Source organism: Pyrgilauda ruficollis, unplaced genomic scaffold, assembly GCF_017590135.1.
Source record: "Pyrgilauda ruficollis isolate IOZ18807 unplaced genomic scaffold, ASM1759013v1 scaffold1, whole genome shotgun sequence".
Classification (NCBI taxonomy): domain Eukaryota; kingdom Metazoa; phylum Chordata; class Aves; order Passeriformes; family Passeridae; genus Pyrgilauda; species Pyrgilauda ruficollis.
The window spans coordinates 4,440,601-4,459,667 of NW_024508100.1; the positions used below are offsets into that span (position 1 = coordinate 4,440,601).

At 37.7% G+C, this 19,067-nt stretch overlaps 1 protein-coding gene across 7 annotated transcripts in view; it reads left to right on the forward strand.

Annotated features, from left to right (window-relative positions):
- The window catches only part of ADD1 (adducin 1), a 62,809-nt gene that overhangs the window by 19,648 nt on the left and 24,094 nt on the right, over positions 1 to 19,067 (forward strand). For all 7 annotated transcript variants that reach the window (XM_041458895.1, XM_041458869.1, XM_041458844.1 and 4 more), the window contains exons 2-6: positions 11,476 to 11,688; positions 12,948 to 13,110; positions 14,231 to 14,382; positions 17,588 to 17,668; positions 18,230 to 18,379. In XM_041458895.1, the coding sequence (XP_041314829.1) occupies positions 11,494 to 11,688; positions 12,948 to 13,110; positions 14,231 to 14,382; positions 17,588 to 17,668; positions 18,230 to 18,379 (741 nt within the window). In that variant the 5' untranslated portion in view covers positions 11,476 to 11,493. The remainder of the gene's footprint in view (positions 1 to 11,475; positions 11,689 to 12,947; positions 13,111 to 14,230; positions 14,383 to 17,587; positions 17,669 to 18,229; positions 18,380 to 19,067) is intronic.

The following is a 19,067-nucleotide window of genomic DNA, read 5'->3' on the forward strand; positions in this document are numbered from 1 at the left end:
TTTTTCTGTCATTTGTAGGAGCTTTTGTTAGTCACAGTGCTTTTTGAAAGGTTTGACAACGGTGAGCATTATAGTTATTTTACACTTTAAACATAAGTTTTTCAGGTTTTTTGTATTTGTGACAGCATTGGGTATAAGTGTGGGATGTGTTTTTTCCCTAGACACTGATCTAGATTTTCTCAAAAAACCCAGCAAACATTTAAATAAAATTATATTTTCATGTCTTATTTTAGAATGTCCAGTCCTCTTTACTTAAAAGAAGGGGAGTGCTGTACAGGTAATACCATCAGAAAAATTATAAAACCTTATGGGTAAAGTGAAACTATGCTACTGTGGTCACATTGCACAGTGGAGAGGCTTGTTCACTTTGCTTATTTACCTTGTTACTTATCCTACAGCAGCATGTTTTAGCCAACTTGTAATTGATACTGTGTGCAGTGTTCAAAGGGGCTCTGGAGTCTTCTGCCTTCTGCTAAAGCTGCTTCTGACCTCCACAGTCCTCATGCAGTGCTGCAGCCTCCCCATATCTGTGGGAAGAGCCTCTGCTGTGTCCTCTTCCTCCTGAACTGCTGTGTCAGAAGCACCCCCAGGTTTACAGTGGACAAGGTAAAACCTTGTCCTCAATCACAGGTCCTGAGCTAGCTCTCACTGCTGTCTGAAGCCACCGTGCAACCACTGCCCATCTCTCTGAAGCTGCTGCTCTGTGAAGCAGCAGTAGATTGTCCTCTGGTAAGTGCAGATGGCTTTCCTTTGGGGGCTATGTGGAGTACTCTTAGGGAATCTGGGGACTTTCAGGGCCTCAAGGGTATTGTTTCCTAGGAAAATCTGATTTCAAATGCTTGTATGTGGAAATTATGGACATTTTCTTATCTGATTAATTACATTGGCAAATTAAACATCTAATTTTGCTTGAGTGCATTGGTGACTTTCTTAAAGAAACTTATGTGTACATTTTTGTCTTTTTACAAATCCAGTCTTGGAATTAGAAGTCTAGCAGCTTTTATAACTTCAGTTTAAGGCCAGTGTTCATTTTTGGGTCAGACATGCTGATCAAGCTTTACTTCTTGGATAAAGCTGGGGCCCTACCCTTGGAAAGCTGGTGATCTCATTTGACCTGGGTTCAAAAATCTCAGGGCAGTGGCTTATTGGTGTGTTTGGTGTGAGGCTTGGGAAGTGCATGTGGGTTCACTGAAACCTAAAAATAAGCAGTATTTGGGTTAAACCTCTTTATTTGTATGGACTAGTGACCCTGATAGCAAAAATAAATATCCATTTATTTTCTAGTACTGCTACTGCCTTCCATGAATTTTAATAGTGTGAAAATATTTTAATTTTACATTGTCTTGGTACTTTCTGCACAATTAGAGGATGAAAGTGTAAATTAGTGTTTTGACTCTCTCTCTGTTCAGTGTGTGTACCTGAGTCTCTGTGACATCAATGGTGAATTTTATTGTCCCTATAAAGGATACTGGAAAAATACTTGGCACCAATGTTTTTTATTCAAAAAATTGTCAATAAGGCATAGAGTGATGGTGTTTCCAGTGGAATCCTTTTTATTATACAGGCTGTAAAACTTAACATTTAAAAAACATTAACCTGAACAAGTGAGTTTCCATGGAGTAAACTGCTGAATGCATCAAAGCAGCCAGTGAGACCTGCTAAGGTATTTTGAAACTTTTGTAGGTTTTGTTGCTGAAATTTCTTGGGTAAGGTATTCCTGAATAGTGCAGACATTTGCATTTTGTGCTACTGAAGATAGTTTAAAAATAATAAGAGAGATTCTACCTGTTCTGACAGAAAACTTGTCCTGATAGCAAGTCTGATCAGTCTGACCTGAGCGTAGGAGACGGATTAAGGAGGATTTTTGGTTCTGTCTCTGAGTCTGACATTCAGCCTCCAGCTGTCACCAGCCTACCAGCACAGGAAGGTGCTATAAAAAAAAAAAAGAAGGTGTTGGAAAACTGGAAATGCATTGGAAGCTGCAAATAACATGAACATATTGTGCTTGTGGAACTTATTTTTCCCAAAGCTAAAGAATGAAGGACAGGATTTCAGAGCAGATTCTGATCTCAGTGCAGACAGGTAGTAGAAGGAATTCTGAAGTTGTATTAAAACATGTGTTATACAAAGGTTTTTAAAGCTAAGTTATTGACTCAGGATTGTATATATGTGGTTAGGAAATTTCCATCTCTGTTCAAGGGCAAATGGGCCTGTTATTCACTCCCAAGTGTTGCATGTCTCCATACTTTTGTTAGCAGGACTGAAAGGCCCTGTCACCTCTGTGACCATTTAATCTTTCTGGTTCACCAAATATGCCAAGTTACTGATCCTACAAGTTACACTTCTACTCTCTAGATTGTTTTTGAAGCCCTTCTGTGACCTCTGATATTTCATGTCTATTATTGAAGTGGGTGAAATAATATTCTAGTAATGGGGATTTTTTTTTAAGTTAGGGAAGGTCATTTTTCTACTTCTGTTTTTCTTTGATTTTGCTATTAGAGTAGAACACCTGGCCACAGGATAACCTTGGCAATTTCTGTGTAGTGATCTATGACAGATCCTGAATTCCCTTCTAATTTTGCCTTTTCAGCATTGAGTATTTCTGGCGTAATTTTTGTCTCCATTTGTACTCCTTTTCATAAGCTGTGTTAAAATGAGTTTATGATATTACACTATCATTAAGTAAAAACCACAAAATCAAGAAACTTACTTGAACTGGGAACAGATTTCTGAAATAAAATTGCAGGCAAATCAGCTTCAGTAGTATTTGGCAGTGTAATTATAAGGACTCATTTGGGGGGCTCTTTAAGTGCAGGTTTTAATCTCAGTGTTGGAGCAGCTTCATAAAATAAATTTATCTGAAAACCATGAGACTGCTCTGAACAATAACACTGAAACCCTTGTTTTTCACTGAACTGTAAGGAATTATTTCCAGGGCTAATAGACACCGAGGCAGTGGGAAGAAGTGTCTCCACTGCCGTAACCACCATTGGTGCTCCTCTGGCAAGAAACAATGGAAAAATATATTTTGAGCTTGCAGAGTCCATGCTTGCACTGTGTCTGAAGAAATGCAAAAGACACTGGTGAAATTCCTGTTTTGTCATTTTCATGCAAAATTTGTGATACATTTGTGAAGCTCTTAGAATTTCAGCAGAAAAGCTTAGGTGTCTGTGGTTTAAGATACTTATTTAGAGAGTTTCTTTGTGTTTTATGAACAGTGTGATATTTTGTTTTCTGTTATCTCTTTCCCTAATCTTTCATGAGCTTATGCACTGAACACTTCCAGAAATGCTGTATGAGAAACGTATGGAACTAGTAGATAAGTCTCTGAGTCAAAGAATTGAAAGCAAGGTAATTTTGATGTTGAGTTAATAAGTAGGTTTGAAACTGTTAGTTTTTCACAAAGTCTTTTGATGCTAGAAATGGCAGATCTGTTGGTTTTTTTTTTTGGTTTTTTTTTTTTTTTTTTTATAAATTGCTTAGCAGAAAAATTGGAGAAAGAAAGGAGTGGAAGAGGTAAAGTTAAAAGGCTGGTAAGAAACCAGGGACCTTGTCAATAAGAGATATAAGCTAACAGTTTGAAGAGGATTTTTTAAATCTTTTTTAATCATAATTTTGATTTTTAGATTTGGATTTCTTACCATTTTAATTAACTTGGAATGAGCTCTTGGAAATGTGATCTTTCCGTCATAAATTAATAAACCATGTTAGGGTTTGACATGAAAGTTGTATCAATGGTGAGCACAGGCTGAAACTGTACCTTCCAGTGGGAGGAAGCACAGCACAGTGTGCTGCCCTGCTCCTCCCTGGGCACCATTCTCAGCTCCCTGCAGTGGCCAGACTCAGGGATACAGTGCTTTTCCAGGTCAGGGAGGAGAGTTGAATGATTACTGTTTCTAAAAGTTTGATACTTTTGGCCTTTTAAATCCTTTATTAAAAGCAGGGAAATAACCTCTCTGTATTTTAGCTTTTTAATTGATTTTAATTCTTTTCTTGTCTTTTGTTTGCAAGGACTGAATTATGAATTCTGACCCATATATACTGAAACTTTTGCAGAATTTAGACAGCTGTCTTTAACAAATATCGCAGCTGAATCTGTCTACCTAAATTCTGGCATAAATCTTAGGTGGGCTTTTGCTAAGTAGAATCGTAGAACATAAAACAGCCCAGGTTAAAAGGGATCTCAAAAGGGTCATCTGAGCCAACCTGTTGTGGAAAATGTAGCCTAGATGGGATTATCTGACACCCTGCCCAGTTGTGTCTTGATGGGGATTCCACCATTTTCCTGGTGAGAACGTTCTAGTGATTGTTATCAGTGTAAAAATGTCTTCCCTATATCAAAGTGAAACCTTTTTCAGGTACAAATTGCACCTGTTACCCTGTGCCTCTCCATGTGGCTCCTTGTGAAGAGAGCCTCCATCCATTTTGTAGCCAGCCTTTAAGTTCTGGGCAAGTGTGATGATGCAAGCATTCTCTTCTTCAGGGAGAAAGGAGAGGACCTAACTCATTTAGGCTTTCCTCATAGAGTAGGATCTACCGTCTTTGATCATCTTCATGGCTTTAATTTTGACCCTCTCCAGTCTCTCTGCTCCTTTTCTTGACCTGTGGAGACCACAGCTGGACACAGGAGTACTCCAGGTGTGGCCTGACAGGCTCTTGGTAGTTTGGGATGGTCACATCTCTCATCTCTGCTCGTGGTGCCCCTGCCAGCATCTGATTTGCTGTCACTGCTGCAGCAGCTTCACTGCTGAGCCCTGTTCAGCTCTTGTTGTGCTCCAGGACCCCCAGGTGCCCCTCAGCAAAGGATCCCAGCCTGTGCCAGGCTCTTTGGTGTCATCATCGCTGCAGGACCTTGCACTTGTCTCTGTTCAACTCCACACTCCTCTTGCCAGCTCCCTGTTCCAGCCTGTCCTGCTCTGTGAGATGCTTTCCCTGCCGACACGTCCACCTCACCACCCAGTGTGGTGTCACCAGCAAACCTGGTGGCAGTGCTCTCAGGCCCCTCATCCAGGTTATTTGTGGTGATGTTGAAAATTGTGAGTCCCAGCATCATTTCTGGGGATGCCCCACTTGTGACAGGCTGCCAGCCCGAGTTAAACCAGTGACTGGCACCTTCTGAGTGCACCCTGTGGACCCGGTTCCTGCCTGTTTTGCCGGCCACCAGCCATTATTGTGCTGGTTTGTCCATGAGAACTCTGTGGGAAACAGAGGCAAAGGCTTCGCTGAAGTTTGTTAAACAATATCTGCTGCTCTGCCTACGGTACAGAAACTGTTATTTTGTTGCAGGTGATCAGGTTGGTCCGGCATGATTTGCCTGTCGTGAAACTGCTCTGGCTTTTCCCAACCACCTGCTTCATTTGCCTTTGGTAAAGCTAGACAGCAATTACTGTGTTTTACATCCTGGTGCAGTTATCATGGAGGCTCCTTAAATGTTCTCTTAACACAGCAGCTTAGCCTGTTTTTTTCTGTAACGTCAAGATAACTCACTTCCCATTGTGTTAGGCCTCTGATTTCAGTGTTTTAGAGAAGGTGAAAATAGGAAATAATTGGTTACAGTCTGGATTTCAATAAAATCAGTTTATTTTTGTTTCCTTGTTCTCTAACATAGTTTGCTTTTTGAACTATTGTCGTAGTTACTAAAGCATGACATTACAAATATAAAATGCAATACTTTTGGTTATATAAACTTATTGCTGGATTTCTCTAAATTTTAATGTCCCATATTTAACTTGTATTATCTTTTTAAAAAGCAAAATTATGGTGTCTGCATTCAGTATAAGAGAAATAACTGTTCTTATTCGTGAAATAGTTTCTTCCTGTTTGAAAACAAAGAACAGAGGAAATTCTAAAGATGCGTAAGACTGAGAACATTTGCTGAAAAATAATATAATTGTTCATGATACTGAGTATGTTGTCCAGTGAGTAGTACAGTTATGATTTACTTTCTTTGTTCTTTGACTTCCTAAGATAATGTCAACTTTTCCTTTTAAAAGTTCAGTCGGAAACATTTGAAATGGCAAGAACAAATCCAGTGTCATTGGTGCCAAAATGCTGTCACTGAATGTTATGGAAATTGTAGTGCAAATCACAAATAATTTCTCTATTATAAAGTTATATTAATTTTTAAAGGAGAGAGTTTGGCAAATGTTATTCTAAAGTAAAGGAAATCAGAAAAAAATAAAGCATGTATCAGAATATTGAGTGAAGTGCTAGCAGTTTAATCTTTTAAGTTTTTTTGCATTCACCAAGTAATAATGAAACCTTTTTTTCTGTAGATAGATGTTCTGCTTCCATGCTTCCTTGGTCATATTCCCACCAACTTAAATTTCACTGTAACTCTATTTGCAGTGGCTCATTTATCTCTCAGGTTTTTTTCTGCTCCACCCCAGTGCTGCCTGACCCATTCCCTTCCTCTTCTGTCACCTCATGACTTCCCCATTAAGTAATTTCAGCTCTGCAGCTTTCTGCATTCCCCCAGCTCTTTCCTGCGCTATAAAATTACCCTTATGCTTATTTTTCCCTGTCCTGTTGTGTTTGCATCCAAAACAGAGCTTGCTTCCTTCTCCCTACCTGCACACTGCCTGACCTGTCACTTGCATGAGATTTTTAGGTAACCTTTACTGCTCAAAGACTGCTGATTGCACAACAGTGAAGAAAATTAGTTGTTTTGCTACCCCCTTGTCCCTTCCCCAGCAACTTCTTCTCTAATCTGTTTTCACCTCTAATCTGTTAGACATAGTGGCATAGCTCTGGAGATCATTTTTGGAAAGAACTGTCAGAAAAAAATGGATACAAACCAAATTACAATGTCATTGTCAGAATAGGTCTCAAAAGCAACATATTCTGGAACTGAGTACCCCTGATTCTTGTTGCTGGTGACTGGAATGAATGAGCAGTTGAGAAGTTGCTCATTTAATTTGCAGATTTGGCACAAGGTCCCATACAGGTGTTCTCCCTGTGTGTTGTTTTGTACAAACAAACTGTAAGCTACCAGGAAGAGAGAGGGTTTGGGATTTTTGGTTTTGTTTGTTTTAGGGTTTTTTTTTTCTCTCTGAAATAACTTGGTTTTGTAAGGTTTTGGTCAGATAACTCTCCTAAACTTAAAAAAAACCCCATTGCATATGCTGTCTTGTGAAGTGGCAGTGTATTTTGAATTTTTTAGAAGTCTTTTATGTTTCTATGTCACCTTGTCACTACCTACTTTCTGCTTCTCAGAGTGTATTTTTATTTTGATTTGGCCTCAGCAAACTTAAAGCTGTGTTGGTGTGGAGAGCTGTGCTCTGTCCTTTGGTGGCAGGGAGCCTTCAGCTCAAATTCCATTGACTGCAGCCCTAGTAAAAAACAATTTCCTCAGGGTGTGGAGCAGCAAAAAAATCCATTACAACTTATTACAAAACAAAACCAACCTTTAAATGATTGCAAAACTTTTTTTTTTTTCTTTTTTCCCCAGGAAGTGTAGTTAGCTGGTCCTTGCATATTGTGAGGCATTTCAAATCCTCCCAGTGTTCACATAATATTCATTATGATGGTTTGGTTGGAAACAATGGACCTATAAGCTGTCAAATATGTAAATACTTATATCTTTCCCAAATTCCATGTATCAAAATGAGTTAATATTAAAGTTTTAAATAAGTTTTTTATCTGCAATAAGATCACAATCCAAATCAATTTTTGGGGTTTTAATTGTGTAATTTTTCAGATTTAAGGGTGAGGTTTTTATGTACCCGTAACTTGTTGTTGATTCTTATTGAATATTTTTCAGTCTTACCCGTTTAAATTTCTTTGACAATATGTTCATCATCTGAGTACTGAGGAATGCAAGTTGCTTAAAAAAATTTAGATTTTTCTTCTTTGTGGATGTTAATGTGAAAAATTACCTGAAATACTAACACCAATTTCAGAATGTTTTTTGTAAACAGCTCAGTAGCTGTAAATGAGCTATAAATTTTATAAACCTGGTTTCCTAAAAGTAATTCACCACCAGCCTGTTAATAGCAGTTGCTCACACATCCTCACACCCCGTGATAAATTTGTTGTTGGCTGCTGGCTCTCGTTTGGTGTGCTGGGCCATTGACCACCACAGTGTTTGTGTGTATATAGGTATTTTAAAAAATGGATGTAATTATTTGTTACTGTAAGGTGCTGTTTGGATTTTATCACAGCTGTTACTTCTCCTTCTCTCCCCATAGTAATAGATGCTGTTCCCTCTGTCTTTGTCTGTATTTGACAATAACTGCTTCTGGCAGAAGGTTTTCTGTGCACTTATATTTTCCAGCCATGGCTTTTTCAGTTAAGGGTGTGGCTTTTTCTGACACAGTTGTGTTAGAACAGGCTCTCACATAGAAACACTTATCATGGCAGAAAGTCCTCTGGCATTACAGCTTATCTTACTGGGGGGCTGTAGTGCAGGGCGTCAGAAAGAAACTGTCTGCACTGAAGTGTTGTGGGTGTGAAGACAGCCTTAATTTTTTTTTCTAATATGTGTTTTTACTGCCTGGGCTGACTGTAGTGATTTGCAGTGTGACCTTCGAGTTTATAGAATCACTGGCCATTCCCCATGGTGTGTTCAGATTCCTTTTATTTATTTATTGGTATTCATATTAGTGAAGCTCTTACTGCAGAGTCCATCATGCCTTACTACTCCCAATGCATTTTTCAAGGAAACTCATAAATAAATTTCAGTGGCTTTGCAAAGTGTTGTCAAGCATGTCTGCTTTCAGTTTGAAAGTTGATCCCTTTAACATCAGTAGCTGACAGCTATTAAAACAATTACTATTATAGTTATGTTAAAACAATTAATAATTGGATCCTGCAGGGGGGGTGCCATTAATTTTGGGTGTCTGCAAAACTGAGCTGTGAAACCTTAGATATCAAATCATTACTTAAAGTTAACCATTGATTTTCATATGAAATTATTGTCACTACATATTAATGAAGTAATAGCTTCCCAAGACCTTCCTGAATGCCATTGTGTACTTGGATGGAGGAGTAATGCAACTTTGGCAAGGATCCCATGTTCACGTTGCTCTTGTGGGCTGTTAGGGTCCAGCTTCTCGCCAATGTGAGTAGGAAACTGAAGTAATTATGTGTGTCATTCATGCAGAAATAGGTTTTCTGAAAGTAAGATGGAATTAGTGTAAATAATTAAATGCAGAATTACATTTGCAGATATGTGTACAGTTTAATTTAAATAAGAATGTGCATGCACAAACAGCATGACACTTTAACCTAGCCTGAACATCAAATGCCTCAGCCGGCAGGAGCAAGCTGTTCTCTGCTGGTGGTGAGCTCAAACTTCCTTGTTTTCCTATGCTTTGCTTTTCAGTAAAGACACATTTGTGGCTGTGCTCAGCAGAGCACAGTACAAAGTGAACTATTCAGTGGTTCTGGTTGTCTTCACTTGCCATTGTGCTGTTTCTAAACTCCCTGATTTTTTTTGATAAGCAGAGTCTGGTGAAGCTCAGACTTTGCTTGGGCTAAGTAAGCTGTTACTGTAAGAGAGTAACACACCTTTGGGTCTGCAAATTGTTGTTTTTCAGCAAAGCCCTGGCTGTAGAGGCAGCAGTATGGCTGGTACAGCTCAGGAGGTTGGAAAAAGTGTTAGTAGGGCTTGAAAAGCATTTGCAAGGAAGGAAGAGGCCAGTGGTGCAGGCTGGAGGTTGTGAGGAGAAAGAGAACTTAGGAGGAGTGCATTAGGCATCTGAAGCTACCAAAGGAGAGTTGTCTACTTTGCTTGCTTAAAATTTCCTAGGTCTAATACTTTAAAAGGTTTCCCTTGTGGATAAAAACATTATTTCTCCGTGCTGTACCCTGTATTTCTCCGTGGGTGAGGAAAAGTGAGCAATTTAAATAATAAAGAAGTGCATATGAGCTTTAGAGAAGAAAACAATCAACCGTGATGTTTAAAGTCTAAACTTCAAAAAATGAAATATTTTAAACACTGCAGAGGTGTCTGTGTGTTTATTTAGTAACTCAGTGGGTGGAAATCATTGAGTGTTTAAGTGCTAACATAGATTTTCATAGTAATATCCTGTTCTGCAGAGTCAAGAAAAATACTTTATTTTGGTCATTGTGTTCAGCTGTCTCAGTTCACTGTTTTTTTCATTCTGATATAAGAAATGAGTTGAATTTTGACTCTTATTTCCTAATGTAAGAATTAAAGAGGATGATATCTGCTAATTCTGGAGTGTTGAAGTAGATAATTTTCTTCATCTCAATGATTTTGTTTAACATAATCTGCATTTCAAAATTTATGTAAACATGTCTTTGCTGTGTGCATCCACATCTGAAGTGGTTTTAGCTAATAAGCATGCAAATAAATTACTAAGCAAATTAGAAGCAGTGTAAGTTAAGTCCCTAACAAAAATCTAAAAAATGGCAAAAGAATAGAGACATATATAAAACCTTACTCATTTTAGATGTAGATGATGAATGACTACTTACATGAAGATATATAGTCTTTTCTACTTAGCTGTAATTTGATATATCAGATGACCAGGAATTGGAGGCTTGAATCTCAGTGTTGTGAGGGTGGCTCTATTGAACTGTCTTTTTGTCAGTGGAAGGCTTCAAAATTCTTCTGAGAAGCATTTTGGAATGAGGGTTGTAATACTGTGCCCAGAAAAGTGGGATAATGTTACACAAAGGAATTGTTGTGAGTGGAAGAAGGAGGTGTGTGTGAGCAACGCCGGCTGAGCTTTCAGCCTTTCTGGTAGATGCAGCCACTTGCTGACTGTGACGTGTAAAACTGAAGGAACCCTGGCCAGGGAGTGGGGGCTGTGTGTGTCTGTGCTTTCCAGACTCCAAAAACCACATGCTAATGTAGTGATGTGCCTGTTATTGAATGGACCTAAAATAAATGTAAGAACACTTTGGGTTGCAAAGTCAAGATTTCTGAGTTTGTATCCAGAAATGTGTTGGCAGTCCAAGCATGTTTTGGTGGAGCTGATTCTTCTTATTAATGAACATATGTAATATACTAATTGCAGTGATGATTTAATTTCTGATATATGTAATATTCTTTTTCTTACATCTGCTTTAACTTTTTAAGAAAAAACTAAATGGCAAAAGCCCCAAACTGATGAGTTTAGACCTCGTGTCTGGACCCTCTGTGACTTTTTCTGAGAAGGTTTGAAGGACTTCCATGCTTCTAAAAAACAATCTGGCCAGACAGCTTAAGGCATTTTTCTCCCCAATTTAAATGGGAGCCCTCATTTTAATTTTGTGATGAATGAATTTATAAGCATATTGGACTTTTCATATATGTTAGCCTACTTCTCTGATCTTGTATATTAAAATCCTTTTTCCTACTCTAGAATATTGCTCTCCAGTTGTACAAACATGGTTTCTCATTCGGGAAGTCATGCTAATTTTAGATGGATTTGAGCTATTACTTTGAAGGTAGAAACATATACGAATTTCTTAATTATCTCCTTGTGTGATTTATTTATTCCTCTTCTCTGTCCTTCTTCACAGGTTCCTTAAAACTGTGCTATGAATGGTGATTCTGGTGTGGGGGTGGTGACGTCACCACCTCCAACAACAGCCCCTCATAAAGAGAGATATTTTGATCGAGTTGATGAAAATAATCCAGAATATTTGAGAGAGAGAAATATGGCACCTGACCTTCGCCAGGATTTTAACATGATGGAGCAGAAGAAGAGAGTCTCCATGATTCTTCAAAGCCCAGTAAGAAAAGAAATGCTTTATCTTTAAAATGATAAATTTAATATCTTTATTTTCACTATCAGTACGGAATTGGAGAATCTTGTGTTATCTTACAACCATTTGTTGTTTTTTCTTATTGGCCTTTCCTGATTTTTTTCCTCATTCTATCTGTTTGAATATATATGGCCTACTCACAAAGCAGCTCTTCAGTCTGGCTTTCAGAATCCTCTGCATAATCATCGTTTTTTCATATTTTCCATTCAATCCTTGTAAAGCATTTTTTCACTGGTTTAATTTATTTGTTTCAGTGTAACTCTCCTAAGAGTAGCTTATACAAGGCAGGTCTGTCCTGTACTCAGTTTTCCTTTTGGGATTTGGACATATGAAATATTTTTATAATATCTTTCTGTAAAGGTGCACAGTAATGAAATATGAATGATTGACATCTAATATTGAAGATGTTCCCCTGGGCAGATAGTACACAAACAAACGTTCTCTTATGACATTTGTTTCTTTTGTAACAGCTAGTGAGTGACTTTAGATAGAAAACATTACGTGACATAACTTCGTTTGGAATAGGGATGTGGTGGTACATTCACAATTTTCTTATTAAGTCAACCCATTTGATTTATGAAAATACTAATAAATTGCTTAATAAAAAAGTAATGACCTAATGACTGCAGTACTTCTCTTTCAGTGCAAATCCCAGTGTTCTTGCCAAAAGCAGGAGCTATCAGCAATAATAAAAAGTCTGGTTTTCTTCCTTCCAAGTTAAAATATAGTAAAAAAAAAAAAAACAACCAAAAAATCCCAGGAAAATGTAAACAACCCCTCGTCTAAACAGGTTTTAAAAATGTAATGTTCATTGTTTTCTGTGTTGCTGGATGCCTTCTTGGCTCTCAGTTCTCTGTGAGCCACAGTGACAAATTCTCTTTTCTGCTACTTTTCCTTTTGCATTTTTGTGTTAAAGTCAATTGTACATTCTCCTCCTTCCAGAAATTCATACTAGCAAGGCTCAAAGACTTTTGGTGTTACTTGAAAAGAGAATGCTGGAATTTCCATAAAAAACCCCCAGGTGACTCAGATCATTGGGGCTCCAGAGAGCAATGTTTTGAAGTTACAGTATGCTCCCAGTATTTCTGCCTTGAGGTGTTTTTCAGAAGAGGTGTAGGATGGTTCCATCAAAGTGCTAAACAGAAGCTTGAAATGAAAGCTTGAAATGTATGAAAGGCTGAAGTTCATTTAAACATGCATTACAACATGCAGTGTCTTGTTACTAGGCCTTCTGTGAAGAATTGGAATCCATGATCCAGGAACAGTTTAAGAAGGGGAAGAACCCAACAGGTTTACTGGCTTTGCAGCAGATTGCGGATTTCATGACAACGCACGTACCAAATGTCTACCCTGCAGCACCTCAAGGCGGAATGGCTGCGTTAAACATGAGTGAGTGCACCTTCAGTGATCAGAGCTGAATTCCTTTTTTCTTGGAAGGCTTAAAATGAAGACACTGTGAATGTTATAGAGTACTGTGAAGTTTAAATGCTATCGTGTTCTGCTCGCACCAACACTGAACACTTGAAATGAATTTATTAGTTTCTAAATGCCACAGTGGTAGGCAATGTGATTCATGTATATAGTTAATATCAAAAGTTATTTCAAGGATGGTATCTAAATTGAAAAATAAGCCTGATAAGTCAGTGCTATAAAAAATTTAGAATATTTAAATACTGCTAATTATGACATGGTTTCTTTACAGGAAAATCAATCACTTATTAGAAGTCTGGTAACAGTGAAGGTCTTCAGAAACTAAGTATTTTTGCCATTGAAATACTGTTTGCAGGTTTCACCTGTGAAGTGAAGCTTTAGACAAGAAACATCAGCAAGCAAAACAAAGCAGGAAAAAACCCAGAATGTGCGAATGCATGTAGACACAGGTTTTGTGTTAAGATAAAATAAATCCTTGCCTGTGCTCCAAAATAAATCTTTAGTTCTGACTGCAGCATGGCCTGGTTCTGCTTTTTCAGAGTTGCTTTTAACCACATTTCTAATTGTGCTGTAACTAGAATTACAGTATTTGTATTATTTACCATAATCTTCCTTTCTCTAGCTTGTACTTAATATTTCTTAATAAATGAAACTGTGTGCATCTTTTTAGGTATGTAATTCTCCTTGTTGGGAATATATGTATTGCAAAAAGTGTAATATTTGGGATTATATTTTTCTTTTAACAATGAAGATGTATTTTACAAGCAATCATTAGTTTGAGAGAGGAAAAAAATATTTTGCTAAGGAATGCACTGTCACATTAGCACTAATTTGTAGTAGGGAAGGAAATGAATGCTGAGTCTACCAAAGCTGAATAACCTTGCTCAAGGTTGTCATTATATTTGTGTAATATAAATTATTTCATTATAGGAATGAAAATTTACTGTCCATTTCTTAGGTTAATGTGTTCATATAAACCAGTAAGAAGAACCGATAAAATAGTGGTGCATGTTGCTAGGTTTGAACTGGTACTGAACTCAACCTGCCTTGTGCTTTTTGTACCCCTTCTCCTCTTCAGGTCTGGGCATGGTAACACCAGTAAATGATCTGAGAGGGTCCGATTCCATTGCTTATGAAAAAGGGGAGAAGTTGTTACGATGCAAATTGGCAGCTTTCTACAGATTAGCAGATCTCTTTGGCTGGTCTCAGCTTATTTACAATCATATAACAGTGAGTATTGAATCAACAGATAACTGAACCAATTGTTTTAACATACAAGGGAATTGCTTCCCTCCCCTATCTGTCGTTTTCTCTTTGTGTGTGAGAAGACCAAAGTGGTATTGAAAGCAGTATAATAGTGAAGAGATTTGTCATTGCTTTTCAGCTTGGATGTCAGCTACCATAGTCTGAATAGAGTCTTGAGAGAGTGTACATGACAATTCTTAGGATGAAATAAAGATTGCTGAAAGACTCAGTCTTTTAGTGTCTCAAATGCTTTGACTAATTGTATTTATTATTCTACAAGGTCAGTTCTTAGTTTTCTTGCTTTTTTTTACTAAGTACTAAAATATCTTCTTAGTCATTCAGCTGAATTTTAATAATTCAGGTACCAGCCTTTCTGAAAAAGAAGCCATAGTATTTCTGAACACGAGTGAGCTGCTCTGCTTAATGCAGCTTGCCAACAATTTTCCTTGTGACTGAGTAATCATTGGCATCCATAAAAATAATGACAAGGAGGTCAAATCAAGGAGGTTTTATATGCCAGAAGAATGGTCAGCATGAGCCTCATGAGTAAAGTCACAGCTGTGGTGTGCAGCCTCGTCAATTGTTGTCCTAACAGAGCTGAATTGTTTTTTATTCTACATAGTAGAGGTTGTCCTTTATGTATTTTCAATTCTTCTAGTTGCAGTTGGAATGAAATATGGTAATATTATTTTTACTGCTTTTTGAGAATTCAAGGCATATTATTTGTGAACAGATGAAGATGATAAATGATATGTGTAGGCATAGGATCAAGCCAGTATTGGTTAGATCGTTCGGTTCCTTTTGTAAGGGAACATATCCAACATAATGGTTCTTGTAAACAGCTCTGTGCCACCCCCAGACTTTTCATACGTGACAGGAGAAGTGATTTTGTAAAAGGGACATTAATGCACTGAAAAGCAAGCGGGTTTGGAGATGGCTTTCTAGTGTAAAGTTCAGCCCTGGGAATGTTTGTACATTTAGATAAAAGATAAGTGTAATGAAGAGCAGCATGTCAAGGGAAGGGGTTGAGGCAAGGACATGTAGTTGGGGTGAAATGCCTCGAGTTCGCTTTCTTTGGGGAGGCATACAAGGAAGATACCAGTAGAGGACGTACCAGTTGAGGTGGAAAACAATCAAAGCATTGGAAAATGAGATTCTGAAAATGTTTTAGTCACTTCTGAATGACAGAGGTATTGGAAAGCTCTTGGCTTATCAGCAGCAGTCCCAAGTCATAGTTGTCCTGTCTTTTACAAACTCCTCCAGTGAACAGCATTCTGAAAGATGACTGAAAGATATAAATTATCTTCAGAAGCTGATACAGAACAAGGTGGTTATGCTTATTAAGTAGTACTAAGACACTCCTTTGGAATGTGGTGAATGTTACCACTTCATGCAGTGCTGGTGTTTGATTCCAGGTTTTCTGTTTTTTTGTGAGTGGATGCTGTAATTACTGGGTGATTGCATTCAAGTTAAAAGCTTGTGCTAGTGCACTTGTGAAGTCAGAAAAAAGGTACAACAGCCTTCTGTGAGGGTCATAAGCCTATGTGTTAGAGGAGAATGGGATATACTCTCATACCCTCACAATTTCCATCTGGGCATATCAGGGAGTTGGGTGGAGTATCGTTGCTTTTTTTGGATCCTTATCAATCACTGACAGCTACTGTATGTGGAATCGCTCAGACTGGTGCAGTCCTGATGCAGAAGCAGAATTACAGAGCATCAAGAGCTTCCATGCCAAGTATAATATTGTTGAGTATACTTGGACACCTCCAGGGTTTTCATGTCAAGTGCAATAATGTAGAGTAAACTTGGGTGTCTCCACGGTCAGGCAGAATTTGAGATTACAGGTTTACAGAAGGTAGACATCATTCACCAGGTCTTGCTTTGCTCTGGGGGTGTGAGCTGTTAATTGGATCTAATCCTAAAGCAAAATAGTTTGTGAGTCTTGCTGCTTGTTTGTCTTTGATTTGAGCTTTCTTATTAGCTTTTGGGATATTTTAAATAATACTTGTTCTTTGTCTTCCATAAATAAGTGAGAGATTTTTCTTCATCATTTGCACTTCTGTGGTGGAGAACTACTTTGGTGATTCATAAAAGCACGGATAAACTTGAACTGACTGCTTCAGTTTAAGATTCTTATGCTGTAACCTGTTCCCAACTGGTTGTAAAGGAAACCAGATCTAGAAGCTTTTGCATGACTGCACAACTATTTAATAGAATTTTCCCTGCAGTAGAACTATAGCAAAGTATATGTGTATTTAATGTTGCAAGTAGTAGAAGACATGAGGCAGAAACAGCATGAAGTGGCTGCATCTCAAGGAAATTCAAACCTCATAAATAACTTTGAAGTAAAAAAACCCAAACAACAACCAAACCAAAAACCCAAACCCACAACACAAACTACCCAAATGCTGGGTAGACTCATAGCGAAGTTGGGAGTTGTCTCTTGTCCAGTAAAACTTAGGAAGCCTATTAATTCACCATCAAAAGACACCTTAATTACCTAGAAGTCCTGTACTTTTCATTGTACAGACTTTTTAAGAGATACATCCCAAGATGTGAATGCTTTGAAGCCAAAATTATTTTTTGTATTATAAACCCCTGATTGTGTGAATGAGATGAGAGAGAAAAAACATAAGTGAAGGTCAGGATACTTGGTAGAAAATTTGCAAGTGTGCTGTACTGCTCACAGATGTCTCACAGGAACCAGCATCAGTGACAAAACCCTTCTCAGCGCCAAGATGTTTTAGATCTTTAGATGTTTTAGTGGGCCAATTATTGAGTTTTCTCACAGCCTTTTGCTTTATACTTTATGTCTTACTAGGGTAGAAATACAGTTGGAGTGTAAACTCATTCAACTGAAAGAACTTTTTTCCCCGTTTCTCTCAGTATTGGTCATTTTATCCATAGTGGGTGAGCTGTCATTATAACAGAATATAAGTGTTCACTAAATTCCACCAATCTGAAGGAAGCTGGCATGTTACTGTCATCTGGTTTTGTTGAACATTAGTTAATTAACAGTGCAGTGCATTGATTATCTGTTGTAGCATACATGAAAGTCATAGTGTGTGTTATAGGCATACTAGCCCATTCCATAATCAGGATGTAAAAGTAACTTTAATGGTTTGGAGTCTTCTTGTATGCTTTAATAAAATCTTCTTAGTAACTCTTACTCTTGTTTTATCCTTAGGCCAGAGTAAACTCTGAGCAAGAGCATTTCCTTATTGTACCTTTTGGACTCCTCTATAGTGAAGTCACTGCATCTAGTCTGGTAAGCAATTGTTAATTTTCATAGCTGTAAAATATTTATTTATATATATTTATATATATTTATATTATATATTTTATATTTATAAATATTTATATATATTTATAAATATTTATATATTTATACATATGTATATGTATACATAGACACACACATATATATGTGCATATATATATACATATATGCATGTATGTGTGTGTGTATATATATATAAAACTCTAAATTCTGTCCTAGAGAATATTGTACTGTTGTGTAATATGTTTAGAACAATGTTATTGAACACGGCACATTTTGGTACTGCTGAGGTATCTGAGAGATTTATTTGCCCATGTTCACCACCAGGTGTCCTCCAGTTGATCCACCCGTTCAGAGATATGAGGTCATTTGGACAGTTAATCACTTGTGCCCTTTAAAGCTGCTGGCTGTTGAGTCCAGCTTGTTGAGGGAAACTTTAGGCATTTCAGATATAAATGATGACAACTGGTTTTAGAGTCTTAGTGGTAGATACTGAATTAAATCAGATTTTTTGGTCTTGATTATTAAAATAATTCTTTTCATTCCCAGGTTAAAATCAATATTCAGGGAGACGTGGTTGATCGTGGAAGCACTAACTTGGGAGTAAACCAAGCTGGTTTTACGTTGCACTCAGCAATTTATGCAGCTCGACCTGATGTCAAATGCATTGTCCATATCCACACTCCAGCAGGAGCAGCGGTAAGCTCGCTTCTGGCTTTGTCCTTGTCCTGTTCCCCCACTCCTCCCAAAGGGAAAATAGGTGGGTCCCCTCAATCATAGATTTGCTTCCTATTTGGAGGGCAGAGAGCCTTTTAGTCTGTCTTCAAGTATGGTTCTGTTTGAATCAGAGCACATCCTTACTGGGTTGTTACCTGAATGGTCAGACAGTAAATTGAGTTCTATCACTGGAAAAATATGTATGTCATATATGTGTGTCCTTTCCCACAAAAGACCGGGTTTTTTGACAGTGAGTCACAAAACCGGCATATTTTTGTATAGCACAGTTTGTCAAGGTTTTCTGAAATATTTGAAACTTTCCAGTATTTCTGTTTGGAGAAACTGATTAGAAGTCAGTTCTTTCTCTTTGGAATGTTTTGAGAGAGTGACTTCCAGTGTTCACGTATTCCGGTGATTTCTTTTTAATTAATTGATTAACCAGATTAATACACCCATTTTAAGGATAAATGATCAAATTCCTAATATTGTGAATTACACATTAGCCTGTTTAAAAGTATTTTTTAAGTTTATGTGCAGTGCTGCAGAATTATCTGTATCACCAAAGATGTTCTTTTGGCATGGGGACAGGAGGGGGAAATAACTGAATGGAGTGGAAGGAATGAAAGATGCAGTTGATTTTGGGATTTGGTGGTTTCTTGGGAGTTTTTCC